Here is a 15,246-nt window from a genome sequence, read left to right as displayed (position 1 = left end):
TTCCCTTGATTAACTTCTCTTCATTACACATCTCTTAAGTTGTTGTACTTGTTTCTCTTTGCTGTAAGACCCCTTTGCCTTCACGTGCTTAGCAACAGTTGTTCTGAGTCACACACTTGAAGGTTTTGATTTTAATTATGGTGCAGTGATCATAAAAGGCATAGGCAGGCAGTCTCACAGATAGGCTAATCATGAACCTACACAGGAAATCAAGGTTCAGGCCTCTACCACTAAAGCCTCGGGGGTGATTTTGGTCGAAGCAGAACCGAGGTGCACTTGCTTTTATTCATGAGTGATCAAATCTACACTTGTCCTAGTGTAATTGCTGAAGAATTGATGCCTGTACTATTTACATAAGCAGAAATCCCTCTGAAGAAAATGGGTCTTAAAGTTGGAATATTTGTTTTGGTTCTGCAAACAGCACTTCATGAAAAATTCTATATCTAGAATGTCATGTGAATTTATGCCTATATTAACACAGCTGAGTTAGCTTTTTTACATGTGAACCAGCACTATCATTCTAGGAGGTAAGTGATGAAACGCAGAGGGCATCTGGTAGATCTATACTCAAAATATTGGAAGGAGTCTGTGAGGATGGCCCTTCGTAATCCTGACTAGCTGAGGGGAGGGGAGAAAAGAAAATACAACTATTCAGTCTTTACCAAAGAAACTTAAGGATTTTGTCCTAAACAGTTTTGGCAGTTCCCAGGAATTCGGTATAATGCCTTTTACCATTCTTTCTTGATGGTACAATCTGGCATACAACCAACATTTATAATTTAAATGGCACAAAAATTAGTTGCTTGATGTAGTACATTGTAATAACTTATTTACGTTCCAAAAATGCATTGCAACCACTAAAACATATTAGTAAAAGCTTGTTGCAAAGCTTGTTGGAGTCAATAGAAAGACTCTAGTTAAGTAAGCTTTAGGTCAGGTCTCTAGCCCACATACTAAAATTAATATAAAAATGCTTGTGCAATCACAGTCCTTCCTGTAGATATTAAACAATTTCACAGATTTGTTTTGGCAAAGCATAACTGATGTTGTCAGTAAACCACGCAATTTTCCAGCTTCCATTAAATCAGCAAGGGCTGGATGATTTCTAGAAGTACTTGAGCTGCTTAGAATCACGCCGTTTGAACTTAGAAGCTGGGGTTATAGTTTGTGTGCATCAGACCTCATTTGCACTACATCATTGACCAGGATCTTTCACACTGGCACTTACACGCAATGTACCTCAGCTCTTCCTCTAGCAAATCTATACTGAAACCTACAGGAGTTTGCGCAGTGGTTCTTGGTGCTTCATTTGACCTTTCTTGACCACTGAAGTTTAGTGTGTGTTAAAGAAGAAGAGTAAAGGATTTTTTAGCATGAGCTACTATAAGTTCTCTTTTTATATTTTTCAGATAGCATCAGTTTGAGCTTTCCAGTAATCCAGTACTTTTCTGAAAGTTTGAAAATTTTACTTGCCACCTTGCCCTTCTTAGTTTTCCCCACTTAAAATTAACTAGCATCAGTCCTGTTTGTACATAGTCATCTGGAAATAGAGTTTCTCCATCAGTCCCTAAGAACCGACGGGAGAGCACAGAGTGTGGGTGCCCTCAGCTCCACTGCCATGGAGCAGAGGTAGGTTAATTCAGTGGGGTCTGAATTAAAGTGACATTTTTCAGGTTCAGACACCCAAAGTGTAATTACTCATATGCATTGTTAGTTGCTTCAGCTGCAATTTATGAAAATGCAGCAGGTCTGGCGGGCAGGACACTTGCAGAACCTACACAGTACAGGTGTGTACCCCTACGGAGGATCTTGGCAGGACCCTCCTCCCTGCAGAGCACTTCATTCTTGATGTTTCACCCTTGAGAGTTTTCCACTCATGTTCCAGACAAACCTAGATACCTCTTCTGAATTGTAAGGCTTAATTCTGGCTGCCTGTATGCAAGGGCATGTGAAAGCATATAAAGGGATCATCCATGCCAGGGGATGGACACTGGGACTCCAGCACACTTTAAGTGATTAAATGCTCTTACATACTCATCTCACCACTCTCAAATAAAGCTCCCTCTTTGCACGACTCCCCTCTTGAGGTCTCCCAGAAACCTTGGCTGCTGGAAGCTGTGCCCAGACTGAGAGGGGAGTGTAAAAGGTGTTGCAAGAAAGAACTGGGAACACTTGTGGTGTTGGCTAGTTGAAATAAGTGGAGTTAGTCTGCCGAATGAGGAGGCTCTGCACAACTTAATAGATGTTCACAAGCTGTTTTGGTACTTCAGTCCTGGCTGCCGACTCTTGACGCCTTGGCAGACACGCGGGCAAATGTTTCACTGTGGGGCTGTGAACTTGCAGAGCACCGGTTACTTGGCATTCACTACTTCTGCACATGCTCTTTGTCCTGCCGTAACTGTGAGCTGGCTGGGGGTATGTTTGTACATGCAGATAGAGAGCTCCTGTCTGCAACTAGATTAAATTCATGCCCTGGTGCTTACTACCATCCTGTGCCTCAGCTCACTGTCTCCTCAGTTGTGCTGATACACTTGTTCCTGGCCTGTGCGTGTAAACCGGGTGACCAGACGGTCTTTGAGAAAGGTAATCCTCCAGAAGAAAGGGGTCAGGTTTACAGGATACTGCCAGGAGCTGTTGTCCTGATGCACGTGCAAGCGGCAGAATTGCAGCAGGGCAGCTGAACCATGTAGCCAGCAGTGGCAAGGCTTCAGCCACCTCTGCCATTAAGTTAATGCATTGCATATTTATTTAGTTACTGCAGCTTCAACTCCAGAGAACTTACTTGCTCATTGTTAGGACTCAGTCAGTGCACAGGTGCTTTCCTAAAGTGATATCAGTGTAAGCACCTTCCTCCATGGGGCTTCTGGGTCTGTGTAAAAACACTGCTCTCCTCCAGAATGTTAGGGAGGGAAAGATCAGGCACAACTGTTCACCTTGACAGGAGTGCTTATGCTGTCTATGGTGATATTTTTAATTAAGATTTAGTAGATTGGACAGAATAAATAGACTGAGGGGAATAATACAAGGGAGAGAAGAGAAAAAAATGCTTAAAACATCAGTAAACCTAGAATATTTATAAAAATAGCTTTATTCCACTGCAGAAATAATCTGGTTGTGAAGTTACGATCAGTTAACTGAGCACATCCTTGAGTTAAAATTCTGCCTTGTGCTGAAAAGCTAGGGAACATTTGAAACTGCACATTTATTATTCATGCATTCTCATTAGTCAGTCAAAGCTTCTGAAGTCAAGATGAATATTAAGGTCATAGCAAAAATGACTTTTATTACTGGTAAGAGGGTCATACAGCATTATGTCTTCATATTTGCAAGTTATTGCACCCTAGCTAGTATTTTCATTTCCGCCTTATGTTCATTTGCTTCGATTCCCTTTCAAAACTGTGTGCGCTGGTTATAATGTTAATGATGATAACTCAGACTAAAATTTTGAGCTGAAAAGCTTTACAGTGATATTTCAGAGTCATTATGAAAATCTAACTCGTCTTTAACATGTAGACCTAATTATGCATGGAATGATGTAATATTCCAGATCTAATGAAGTATGTGCAACCTTATAAATAGTGCACTTCTGCAGAGAGACAGAACTCAAAGGTTCTTCTGTGTAAGCTCATTAACACCACAGAGATGTCATAAGAGGGACCGAGAAAGCAGTTTTACGTACTGTTTGCACTTTATAGCCAAATTCTGCTCCATTTTTTAATCTTGCAAGTGGTCCCATTGACTTCATCCATGATTCGTGCATGGGAAGTCAGAAAAGCTGCCCTTCTTTTATTTAACCTTTCTTTGTGAATATTTTCAGTCTCTTCCATGACACAGAAATAGAAGAGTAATTAGGAAACATGACTATGCCCTTTTCTTTGTAGTCTTGCAGATACAGTGATGACAGAGAATAACCTTGTCCCCAGCAGTAATTACACTGACTGACTTTTTCCCTGCTTAGTTAAATGCTCTTGAGATTGTGCAAGCCACTACAATGCTTGGCACCAGCTAAACCAATTTCCTGTCCCCCTTGTTACGGTCACGTAATGTCAAGGAAGCAGCATTGCCGTGGCTCCCACTGGCAGTCTTCTAGAATACATTTCCATTTCCACTCCAATCTCTGTTCCCAGATTTCAGAGTTTATTTCAGTTTCTGCTGTGTCAGGCAAAATTAGCGGTGTTAAGAAATGTTATTTGTTAAATAAAAAAGTAAATCATTTATTAAAAATTGATATTCTGAAATATCAGTATATCTTTATCATTTGGGAAGCAAAAATAGAAGATTCTGAGTTCAGTCTGGTGGAAGGCATTTTGCTATGTAAAGTAAACAGAATTACCAACTTAGTTAAAAAATGATACCGTAATGTTCCTAAAAACACCATACTGCTGTTGGCTCTCTAGTTGCAGGGCAGAATTCACCAGGTGCTGTCACTTCAGTTATTTTTGTGTAGCCTAAAGAGAGTTGCAGGTTATGAGCCCAGACACCAGCTGCTTAAAATACATCCAATAATGTAGAAAAAATTGCTGAACAAGTATTCTTAGGTGCTGCCATGAGCTGCATGGGAGACTTTTGCTATTCAGTCACTCCTCTGACCTGCATATTAAGCAAACAGACCAGAGGAGAGTCAGGATCACCTCCACTTGACCGGCAGCTCACAGGGGTTGTACAGATATGACAAAAGTACTGCATGCCAAATTCACCTGGTTTTTGCCTATGTATTACCTAAATATTGGAGCAGTCAGACTGCGGCTAATGAAACGGTATAGATCAAGTCATCGCTCTACAAGGAATCATCGCTCCAGCCCATCCAAGAAGGGCCCCAGCTGAAAAGGCTGCTCTAGCAGGAGGGGAGAGCCTCGCTTGCCTCCTCGCGCTGTCTTACCCGGACAGAATAAGCCTTACGCTGCGCTTCCTGAGCAGCTGCAGGGAGAGGGCACAGCAGTGCTAGTCCCTTGCTCTGGCTACTCCGTGTGTCCTGGTGTCCTAGCAGGGGTGGACCTCAGGTACCTGTAGGCAGGTGCAACTTTATTTTAATCTGAGGAAACCAGGGTAAAAACCATTACAAAGCTTATGTCAAAAGGCAAAAAGATTTAAGATTAAAATAGTTTTAAAATAAAGCTAAAGAAACTTGTCCTAGCCATGCTAATATTCCATGGTGCTACAAAGGCAAACACGATATACCAGCACACAGTTCAATCAGCTCTTTCCCCTTCACTGAAGACTAGTTCTAATGGATCACTGTGCTATTGTATGGTTTGATTGTGCTGACAGTTACATGCCACTGTTCCCATAATAACAATTTTTCTTCTTTGTTCAAATGAAATTTTCTAATTACACGTGTGATGGGTTGTTTTAATTCTTTTCCCTTTCCAAATCCACCTTCCTGTTGCAATGCATGATGGGCAGGCTCAATATTGTGCATGACACCCGCTACAAGTGTTGGTAGGTGCCAGCTTTGTTTCTTGATTATCTTAAACCTGTGGTGCAGCTCACAGACCCTCAAAATCCACTGCTAGATTTTAACTTACAGCTCTTGTGCCAATCCATCTCCCTTAGCCTCCTGCACTAACACCTGTCAATTAAATGCAATTGTTTTATTTAATTGACATGGACACATAGACATTGTTAATTTTGTATAGCAGTTGTTTGAATTGCACATTGTTCCTTGGTGGATTTTGATTGGACTATGAGTTCCAGTGTTTAGAAACTATCTTGTGTTAAATAAAGACTGTATCTTACTATAGCCACATAGACGTATACTATCCTTCAACAAGATTAATTTTTGTTTGCAGTAAATGTCTGGGTTGAATTCTTAAAAGGCAAAAATTTGTAAATATAAGGGCATTTAAAAATTCTTCTGTTGATTTTTGTATTGAAATGGTTAAGCTTGTTTGTGTCAATTTTCTTGATTTGATGGTAACAAGCATTTTCCCCTTTTTTTCTCTTTCATTTCCCTCCCCTCTTTCTCCCTGGAATGTTGTCCTGCTTTGCACTGTGATTGCATGTCACGCGCTGGCAATGATGTCTCGGGCTTTTTGCTGTGATAAATACCATGCTCAATTATCCTACCACATGTCGCTCTGGTTCCCATACTGCTACACTCTTCTGTATGTTTGCTTATATGATTTTCCTTCCGAAAGTTCCCATGGTGCACGGTGCTACGCCAGCCACTGTGTCTGCAGCAACAACATCTGCCACAAGTGTTCCCTTCGCTGCAACAGCCACAGCCAACCAGGTTTGCTAATTTACAGCTTTGTTCCTTACAGACAACTTGAAATTGGTGCTTTTAATGAGCATGGGGGTTTTGATTTTACCTCTTGTTGGCCTACACATTCTCTCCAAGACCTGCAGCGCAGCTTAATAAGCCTTTATCCATGCTCAAAAGGTGCTGCAGTTCCATTTCTGATGCTAAAAATAATTGATAATAGAGTTTCTGACTCAGTCTTAACATTTATGGGCTGTGCTGCTTATTTCTGCTCTCAGAGATGTAAAGAGAAAGGGATAATACACGGAACCCATTATTTATTTCTATTTCTGTGAAGCCGACAGTTCCTTTTAGTGCAGAACTCCAGTGAAAGCCAATAAAACCTTTGTGCAAAGGGGTTGCAGGATCAGAATTTTAACAGTCGGAATTGAGCAGTCTGAACATGTTCTGACTCTCCTCTTCCAAGAGCAAAACAAAAACGTTTGAGCATGGGCCACACAGAAACTTCTTTCAAACCTTTGTTTCAGCTTGTGATTCTGCTAGGAAAGGGCCGATTACTTCTTGCAATAGACAGACGTCAGTTAAGAAAATGTCTGTTAGAGTCTGGGTTTATTTCTAAATAGCAACCCCGATTGTTGCCATGTTTGGATGTATTTCAGGAATAAAAGAATAATGCTGTACTAAATAAGTGATTAAAAGTCCTCTCCAGAATGCCAGAAACTATGCTACAAAGATAAGTACCAGGGGCCAGAGGAGCTGCACCTGAGAACAGAACGTGGCCTGTTGTTTTCATCTAGCTGGGTTGTCAAAAATGCAGATTTCTGTAGTACATCTGGTTGAAAGTGCAACAGTAAAAACTTTTAAAAGACCCTCTTCTTTCTCTTATAAAAACAAATTATTTGTTGAGATTTACTAGGAAGTTAGAATTGCCTTATGTCATGAAACCATAGTTCTGGTCTAATATTGTTGTGGTTTAACCCAGCAGGCAGCTAAACACCACTCAGCCGTTTGCTCGCTCCCCCCCTCCCCGCAGTGGGATGGGGGAGAGAATCGGGGAAAAAAAAAGTAAGATTTGTGGGTTGAGATAAAGACAGTTTAATAGGACAGAAAAGGAAGGGAAAATAATAATAATAATAATAATAATAATAATGTATTACTCTCGACTCAGTGGGAATCATACATATGCCTTTTAGAAAAGGGAACTAAAGATTTTCTTTAGCATTTTGCAGATGTGGTTCTGTATGTGAAATTAACTCTGAGTTTTTAAGGCAGGCTCACCTGGCACACTCGGCTCCCTAATTCATTAGAGCTAACCCCTTAAACAATTTCAAAATCCTATCATAAAGTTGTCAGGTTTGCGGCTGCAGTTGGGCGTTAAGCAGCAATACCCGTGCCCGTGCCCTGCTGCACCTGCACCTCTGTGCTTGGGGTGGATGGCACCAGCTCCTGCAGAGCCAGGAGCCCCTGGCCTTGCTGCAGTGCGCTGGGCGCTGCGCTGCCGCTGAGGGTACCAAGTGCTTCAGGCTCTCGCAGGATTAAGTCCAGAGTCTTTGGCTTTGAGCCTTTCCACCTTTGCCTATTGAGCACTACCATTTTGTACTACGCCCAGCTGTACGTTCTGTGTTAACCTGTCTGCTTACTGATCTCTCAAAAGTATTATTCCAAAAATGACGCTGTTGCAGTGATACATAGGCGTGCACATCCCGAGTCTCAAAAGGGACCTGGATATTTTACAATTCCAAAAAATACTTAGGTTAGTCTGCTTAGCAAGTAGCACTTTCTAGTCTTCAGAAGTGTTTGCTGAGTGACCATGTCACTGATGGATTTAAACCAGAATAAGAATTACTTTGTATTTTGAAAAGCTCGTTTATAGGTATGACTACCTCTGCATATATGTCACCTAAGCAAGCAACCACCTGTATGCCCAAAGTTTTTTAATATTGTAATTTATTGCACCATACAATTAATTTAAGCATCTCTATATCCTCTGTAAGTCCAGAGAGTTGTGAGAACAAGCCAAGCCACAGAAAAACAACATTATTTTTTAAAATAATCTCTCTGTCTAAATAACCATGCACTTTCCCAAATAGATTACAGGGAAACTTTCTGTTGTAGAATCTGATCATTTCATGCATATCCTCCCTGGAGCCTCATAACACACTTAGTAAAGTACTGCAGCCAAACCTCAATATATACATATATAACAAATATATGTATATACTATGTGAGCAATGCTGAAATTATTTAATGCCACACGATGCAATGTGCATGCATGCCAAAAGTCTTAAGATCTGGCCCTTCATCTTCACTGACGGGTGTTGAAGGTCCTTGGTATGTTCCGACAGCACTATCCCTGATGCTTCTACACAGTTGGGTGCAACAGCCTGTCCTGCAGCAGTAGAAAACAATGGTATGAGAAGCTTCATTATACTTGAAGCACATTTCTGTACAAGTTGGCAATGTTGTAGAGTTGTGTGGAGTTGTTAGGGGAGGAGAGGGCACAAGGGGTGGAACAACCGACACCGAGTCGTGTTAAACGATTTAGTTAAGAGGAAACCTCCCCATTCCCTTTCTTGTGCGGATTAACAGGTCAGCCTTAGTATCCACTAGGAAAAAAGAGTCTTTTCAAGTGCAACAGCCATTTGTGATGCTACAAATCAATTTTGTGTTGTATGCCCCAGCATGTTTCCCTGTACGTGGGCGCATCTATTTGCTCCTTCCAGCCAGACTTCTGGTCCTGTCTGTAATGCAAAGTTGCTCACAGTTCCTCCAACACCTGCATGCTTTAGGGCTGTCCCTTCTCAAGGGCCTGACCTGCGAGGTCTGTTTGGGCTCGCTCCCATGGACTTCAGCCTGTGCACTGCACACAGAGGGCTGCACCGCTGGGACCCAAGGGTGGGATGTAGAATATGTTTGTTATTTGTACTTTTGGTAATCTACTCTGATTTTAATTTTTTTTTTTTTTAAATGGGAAGCTGAGTTGATGGGCCACTTCAAGAGAGCCCCATAGTGAATTCTGTTTACGCAGACGAACATTTTGAGAATTGTTTCACTGCTTCGGGGAGTCTTAGCTTTTCAGCTGATCTACCGTGATGCCTGCAGTGGTTGTGGGAAGAGCAGGCAGCTCTTCTCGATGGTGGATTTTCACCAGCTGTGAAAATCCAGCTCAGGGCATCTTAGGTTTGGCATTCAAAAACCAAGACGGTGAAAGCAGTGAACACTTCACAAAATCGGACTGAAACAAGGCCACTGTAGAATTTATCATTTTAAATGATACACTGAAAGCACAGAATTTTGTGTAGGCCAACAAAAAGGGCTATTTTCAATTACTGCACTGCATGACTTTTGTAGATTTTAACTTCTCTTATTTCCTAAACAACCAATAATATTTATTTATATTTGTCAAGTACTACTTAACACAATGTTTTCCGGTTTTAAGTTGCTGTTGTAGCACTTCAGTTGACTTTAACTTATAGTTACAATATAAAATCCACCAACTCACAGCTGATCCTCACTTTTCCAAACTTATGTTCTATAGCAAAATGCTGTGTCTCTCGGTCAGCTCATTGCACATGTTATTCATTGTTTACATTTTTTACCTATAGATACCCATAATATCTGCCGAACATCTGACTAGCCACAAGTATGTTACACAGATGTAGACATTTTGTCATCAAACAGTAAGTTCCCATGCATTGTTGCTTGCAGTTTTCTTACCTATATGTGTGCATAATTTGTCTTTTTCAGGGACAGAATGTTTTTATTTTCTTTCTAAGAGAACTAGTAAGATATGGGGGAAGAGGCTCTGAACTCCACCGACATGCCATTCTTCTCTGAGTGGAGAATCCCGTAGTTAGCAGTGACCATGTTAGCTAGTGTGTTGGACCAGTTGACGGTATTAGTTTGTACATATAGAAGGGACATATTATACATATGGATAAACTTCTGAATAGCAAAATCAGAGAGTCTAAAGTTAGAATTTTACATTTTGTTCATAAAGGATGATGGCTCTAGCACTGATATGAGCCAGGTCTAGGGGGGAGGTGGTTATGTTAAGCTGTCTTTAGAAAGAACTAATTTTAAATCTCCAAATTTGGAAAGCCAGCATCTCTAAAGACAGGTTTAGTCATCTGCCCAGCTGAAGCCTGATTTCTCTTGAACGCAGGTTGTCAGATTATGATGCGTTATGTACAGTATTTTCCTGGCATGGGTGATAAGGCAAGGAGAGGTCCCACAGTGCAGGCGCAGTTCATACCTGCATTGTGTTGGTGTGAACGGCGATTGCAGACAGTGTATGTCAGCTTTTTATACTGTAACCTTTCACCCCATAAAGTTTGAAATCTAGGTTTGTGTGCCTAAGCTTGAGAGGTTTTTTCCCCTGTGTCTTCCTATGAGTAAACTGTAGTTTCCAGTCTGACAATTACCTGTTGTCATTAAGACCACCCGCAGCACATCACCTCCCCTAGGATAGCTTGTCATTTATATTACCTTTCTCTCCGTTGCACTCCATTTTTGCTGTGTTTTTTATTGAATGGCTCGGCCATAATGGAATTATTACTTAGGGTGAGGATTAACTGATTTGCCACAGTGGGTTTATAATAACAATTATTCCTTTCAGCTGAGCATAAACATTTTTACACTGCTTAAGTGACTCAGGTGGGATGCCTCTAGTCTGCAGCCTAAGTTCGCTACCAGGCTTCCCTCCGCAGTCAGCTGGGTCTGGGGTGTCCCCATTTTAGAGACCGTCCAGAGGTGGAGGAGGAATCACTCTCTAGAGGTGTGACAGGCAATAGAGACCAGAAAAATAGCTACACTAGATGAGCAGTTAAGTAAGAAAAATTACCTTGGGAACATAGGGCCCAGATTTCTAAGGATGTTTAGGTGCCTCTCAGATACTGGTTGGGCTCCCAGGTTTTACAGGGCAGCGGCAACAGGCCCTGGGAAGAGAGAGGCGCCCAGGGCTGCTGGGCAGTGCTCACACAGCACTTTGTGGGGAGCTGCCTCCCAGGGTCTGGGCTCTGGAGTCTGGAAACTGTCCCCCAAATTCTGATCCCACGGCTGGGGTCTCGGGAACAGCAGGAGGCCAGTGTATCGTGCACTTCTATTGCTGCAGAATTCAGGGGTAAAGTGAACCTCTGCTGCAAGAACGTTACTGAAGGGAAATCCCGCGGGGTTTGGGTGCAAGCTTCCCCGGTACTCGGTGGCAGATTTCCCTGTTGCAAATGCAAAGTTTGGGCTGATGTGGTGCTAACAAGAAGTTATGACTGTGTTGAAAATGCTTTATCTTTTTTCCTTTCTAGATCATAGCTAAAGAGAAAAGGACAGTGTGTTTGGGTTGAGAAGAGGACAAGCTCATTAGCCATAATGTATATACCGTCAAGCAACACTCGGAAACTCCCTCAGCAGTAAGACATCCACACATTGCATGTTAACGAGATGAAACAAGAACTTGGAAATCCACTGCACACTGTTGCCTATATACTTTGTACATTTAATTGATATTTGTGCTGAGGTGATCTTATTGTCTAAAAACTACAACATGGTCTATCTTTTCTAGCACAGAAGTATGCATATGGATTGGAATATGCATATGTAGTCTATTTCCTACATAATCATGTATGTCACCTTGAAAAGACAGACAATGATGTAACCATAAATCTATTATGTATTGGTACGTCTGTAGACCAAGATATAATTTTTTAAAGTAAGTTTATTTCTTTCAAGGTTTACAAATAACAAAGGTGCACCTTGTATTTAAAATTGCCATTATAGACGAGAGCGTGCATGCACAGTAATTTTTGTTTAAGAGTAATATTTTTAATGTAATAGATTGTAAGAAGTGGTAAGAGAGGTATCTGACAGAGATGAATGTGCCAAGCAAAACCACAACTGTGTATATTTTAAAGCACATCAATGGCTTTAAATACCATGTTGTTAAGGATTCTCATGAAGTGCCATAGACTGTACATCCGATTAGAGTATTATTTCTGCAGTGTTATTTTCAGAACCACGTTTTCACTTACTTTATTAGTACTAATCAGTCAAAGGGCACCATTCTGTTTCAAACCAAAGCTGTCTCAGAAATGGCCAACTATTCCTTACAGTAACAGTAGACAGCACAAGAAAGATACTCTAGCCGTACAAATTAACCCATACTGGACATATATATAAACTATTTTAAGGCATTGTAGTGTAATACATATGCATATTTTACTGTATAACATGATATACGAAAGGGAAAAGCCATTTCTGAGACACAGTAACAAACATTTGAGGAACTTTTGCTTCTATTTATAGCCTCTGTCGAAAGTCAAAAGGACTATAAATGTTTTGCAGAGATGGGTTTCACTTTTACTTCATCAAAGTCACGCTTTACATGGTGACTCTAAACAAAGACGAAAGAAGCACTGACATCAGATGCACGACAAACCAAAATATGAAAAAATGGAGATGTTAATTAGTGTAGAAATTGGGTGGGTTAAATACTTGGGTGAGTTTTATATGTGAATTTTTTTGTTCGGATTAACTGCTTATAGCCTTAGAAAGCCTTTACAAAATAAAAACAAAAAAATAGATGTGCATTCAAGTTTTAAGAATGGATTCATCCAAAGGAATTCCTTTTTGTGGTTTGGATGTTGCAGCTAGTAAAGGATATTTTTGCTCTGTTCAGCAAAGTGCTGAAGTGGGGGCCAGGTCACTGGTAGCGTAGCGTGGAGTGGAAGAAGCGCGAGTTCGGTTGTAGAACTCTCCATACTTCCAAGTTTACTGCGAGTTTTTATGCTTGAGAGAGATGCTTTATAGTATAAGAATGATGTGTTGATTTTACTGATTGTACTGTACATCTATTAAAGCCTTAGATTATTACATTACGGGTTAAAACCCATACCAATGTAATTTCAATCGTGTTAAGAAAGTATAGGTGACTTCACATGTTATTGTAGTTACTTAACATTATAGAATATTACTTATTTTTTTCTTGTTAAAAGTGTAGTTTTTATTTCTTACATTTATTAGATTGTTTTCATTTTCTATTACCAGTTGAATACCATTTCAGTTTATAGAATTTTGTTTTATTAGAGTTTACTGATGACTTTTTCAAAATACAAAAAAAAGTAGTTTTCTTCATAACATACTCAGTTTTGAATTTACATGTAGTGTCATATGAGTATTCGTATTATTGTTAACTAAATGATTTATATTTTACTGATTTAATATTACAATGTAAGAATGTCAGTCATTGTTAGTTCTTGTCTAGTTTTCATTAAAAGAACAAAGATCTTTTATATGGATATCTTATAATTATATAATCATTGCTAAGTAAGAAGTTAAGTTGTTGCTATCGCAACAATCCTGGCAGACAATTGAGTAATATTTTGATGATTTATTTTGTTTGTAATTAGTTATTATGAGAAAATCTAGTTCCTAGATATTAGAATAAAATTTATTTTCTACTGTATCCATTTCAAATGTTAAAATATTGTTTAAATATTTTTTGAAATCCCTGAATATCAGGCCTTGTTATAAATAAGCTGCATAATCAATAGATCAAGGGACTTTTTGTTGATAATCCAAATACTCAAAGTTTACGTAACAAGAATTATAGTGTGTGTGTGCAAACTCTTGAGGGTTGATTATGCTGCAGTTTAGCATGTGGGAACGTATAGAGAGAAGGTTGACTTTTTGCACTTCTGTATATAGTCAAAAAAGAGAGAAACCTGTATAATAGTAAGATCTTATTTTGAATAAAAATGTCTATAATTACAAGGAGTTTTGTTAAGGCTAATAAAATGACAGGCTGAACAAAATTGCTTGCAAAAGTGGCACAGAGTTAGCACTCCATACCCCTTCAAAAAAGTTGCTTTGCTTTATGTGGACAGCTTGTAGTTTGCCAGGATTTTTTCAGCTGGAAAGATATGCCATCCTTCCGAGATCTCATGACTGACAAAAGCTCCACTGGTTCAAATCTGCCTGAAAATCATTAATAAAAAAAAAAAGGAAAAAAAAAAAGGAAAAAAAAGCAGGTACTTCAAACCATCAAGGTGAAATCATGGATCAAATATTCCGTACATTATTCAAAACCTACTGCATGTTTAAAGTATCAAAAAACTATATTAAAGATATATGCTATTCAAACCAGTTTCTGACAATTTCAGTGGTTTATTGTTCACAAAAAAGATTCTTCAAAACAAATACTGACTTTCACAAAAGAGTTAAATCATGAACAGGCAAACCAAACAGCACACCGTAGCTGTAGTTGTTATGTGATTATTTTTTATTGCTGTAGTGGTCCTGTTCTTTTAGCAGGTGAAAAAAAAAACCCTGGGAGATTTTACCGTTTTAATGGAAAGCGTTCAAGAAACCTTGTCATTATATATGCCAAAGCTGGGAAGAGAAAGTGATTAGGCCATTACTGCTATCTGATCTCTCCAGTACTCACACTGAATAATTAATGAAGTTGCACTTATTTGCAACCCCGCAACTTTTCATCTGCTGAAAGGACAGATGTGCTTGGTTTTACTATTATGTAATCACAGACTTACTTTTTGCTTGTAGTTGCTCCAAATTATGTACTCTGTCCTGGGCTGCAATTTGTTTTTATGCTTATTTTATTATTACTGCTATAGTTGACCTTGCTGTATGGAAAAAATAAAGTGAAATTGCCCTAATAAAATTCTCTTTCTTAATTATGTTTTTCTATATCTATCAGGTTAAAAATTGCACCGCTTTCTTTTGTACGCATTTTTCATTTTATCTGCATGTTTGTTTGACTGAAGGGATATAATTGATTTGTGGGGGAAAACCTCTATGCCGGTATTGGGGGGTTTTTTCTTCAACGGTGCATAGTATGTTAAATATACAGGATATATATTAAGAATGCTAAGTATACACGCTATTATTGTTAAATCCAGAGGATACGTATAAAGCAACAGGATACCATAGATGCAGACCAAGCTGTTATTACCCTCTTGTGGCTGTACTTCCAAGGTACGGGTAAAAGAAAGGGACCCTCGACATCTGCCTGCCCCCGGTTTTCGTGCCCGCAG

The 15,246-nt window shown here is 39.7% G+C and overlaps 1 protein-coding gene across 9 annotated transcripts in view; it reads left to right on the top strand.

Annotated features, from left to right (window-relative positions):
* MBNL1 (muscleblind-like splicing regulator 1) overlaps window positions 1–14,868 on the top strand; it is a 113,080-nt gene extending 98,212 nt beyond the window's left edge. For 6 of the 9 annotated variants that reach the window (XM_009333951.1, XM_009333960.1, XM_009333959.1 and 3 more), the window contains 4 exons: window positions 5,404–5,439; window positions 6,138–6,232; window positions 9,808–9,882; window positions 11,503–14,868. In XM_009333951.1, the coding sequence (XP_009332226.1) occupies window positions 5,404–5,439; window positions 6,138–6,232; window positions 9,808–9,864 (188 nt within the window). In that variant the 3' untranslated portion in view covers window positions 9,865–9,882; window positions 11,503–14,868. The remainder of the gene's footprint in view (window positions 1–5,403; window positions 5,440–6,137; window positions 6,233–9,807; window positions 9,883–11,502) is intronic. The other 3 variants (XM_009333953.1, XM_009333954.1, XM_009333955.1) reach the window with 3 other exon arrangements.
* Window positions 14,869–15,246: the final 378 nt, after the last annotated feature.

This window comes from Pygoscelis adeliae, unplaced genomic scaffold (assembly GCF_000699105.1).
Source record: "Pygoscelis adeliae isolate BGI_AS28 unplaced genomic scaffold, ASM69910v1 Scaffold241, whole genome shotgun sequence".
Classification (NCBI taxonomy): domain Eukaryota; kingdom Metazoa; phylum Chordata; class Aves; order Sphenisciformes; family Spheniscidae; genus Pygoscelis; species Pygoscelis adeliae.
Note: the sequence above shows the minus strand (reverse complement) of the source record. Positions and strands in the feature narration are given on the sequence as shown.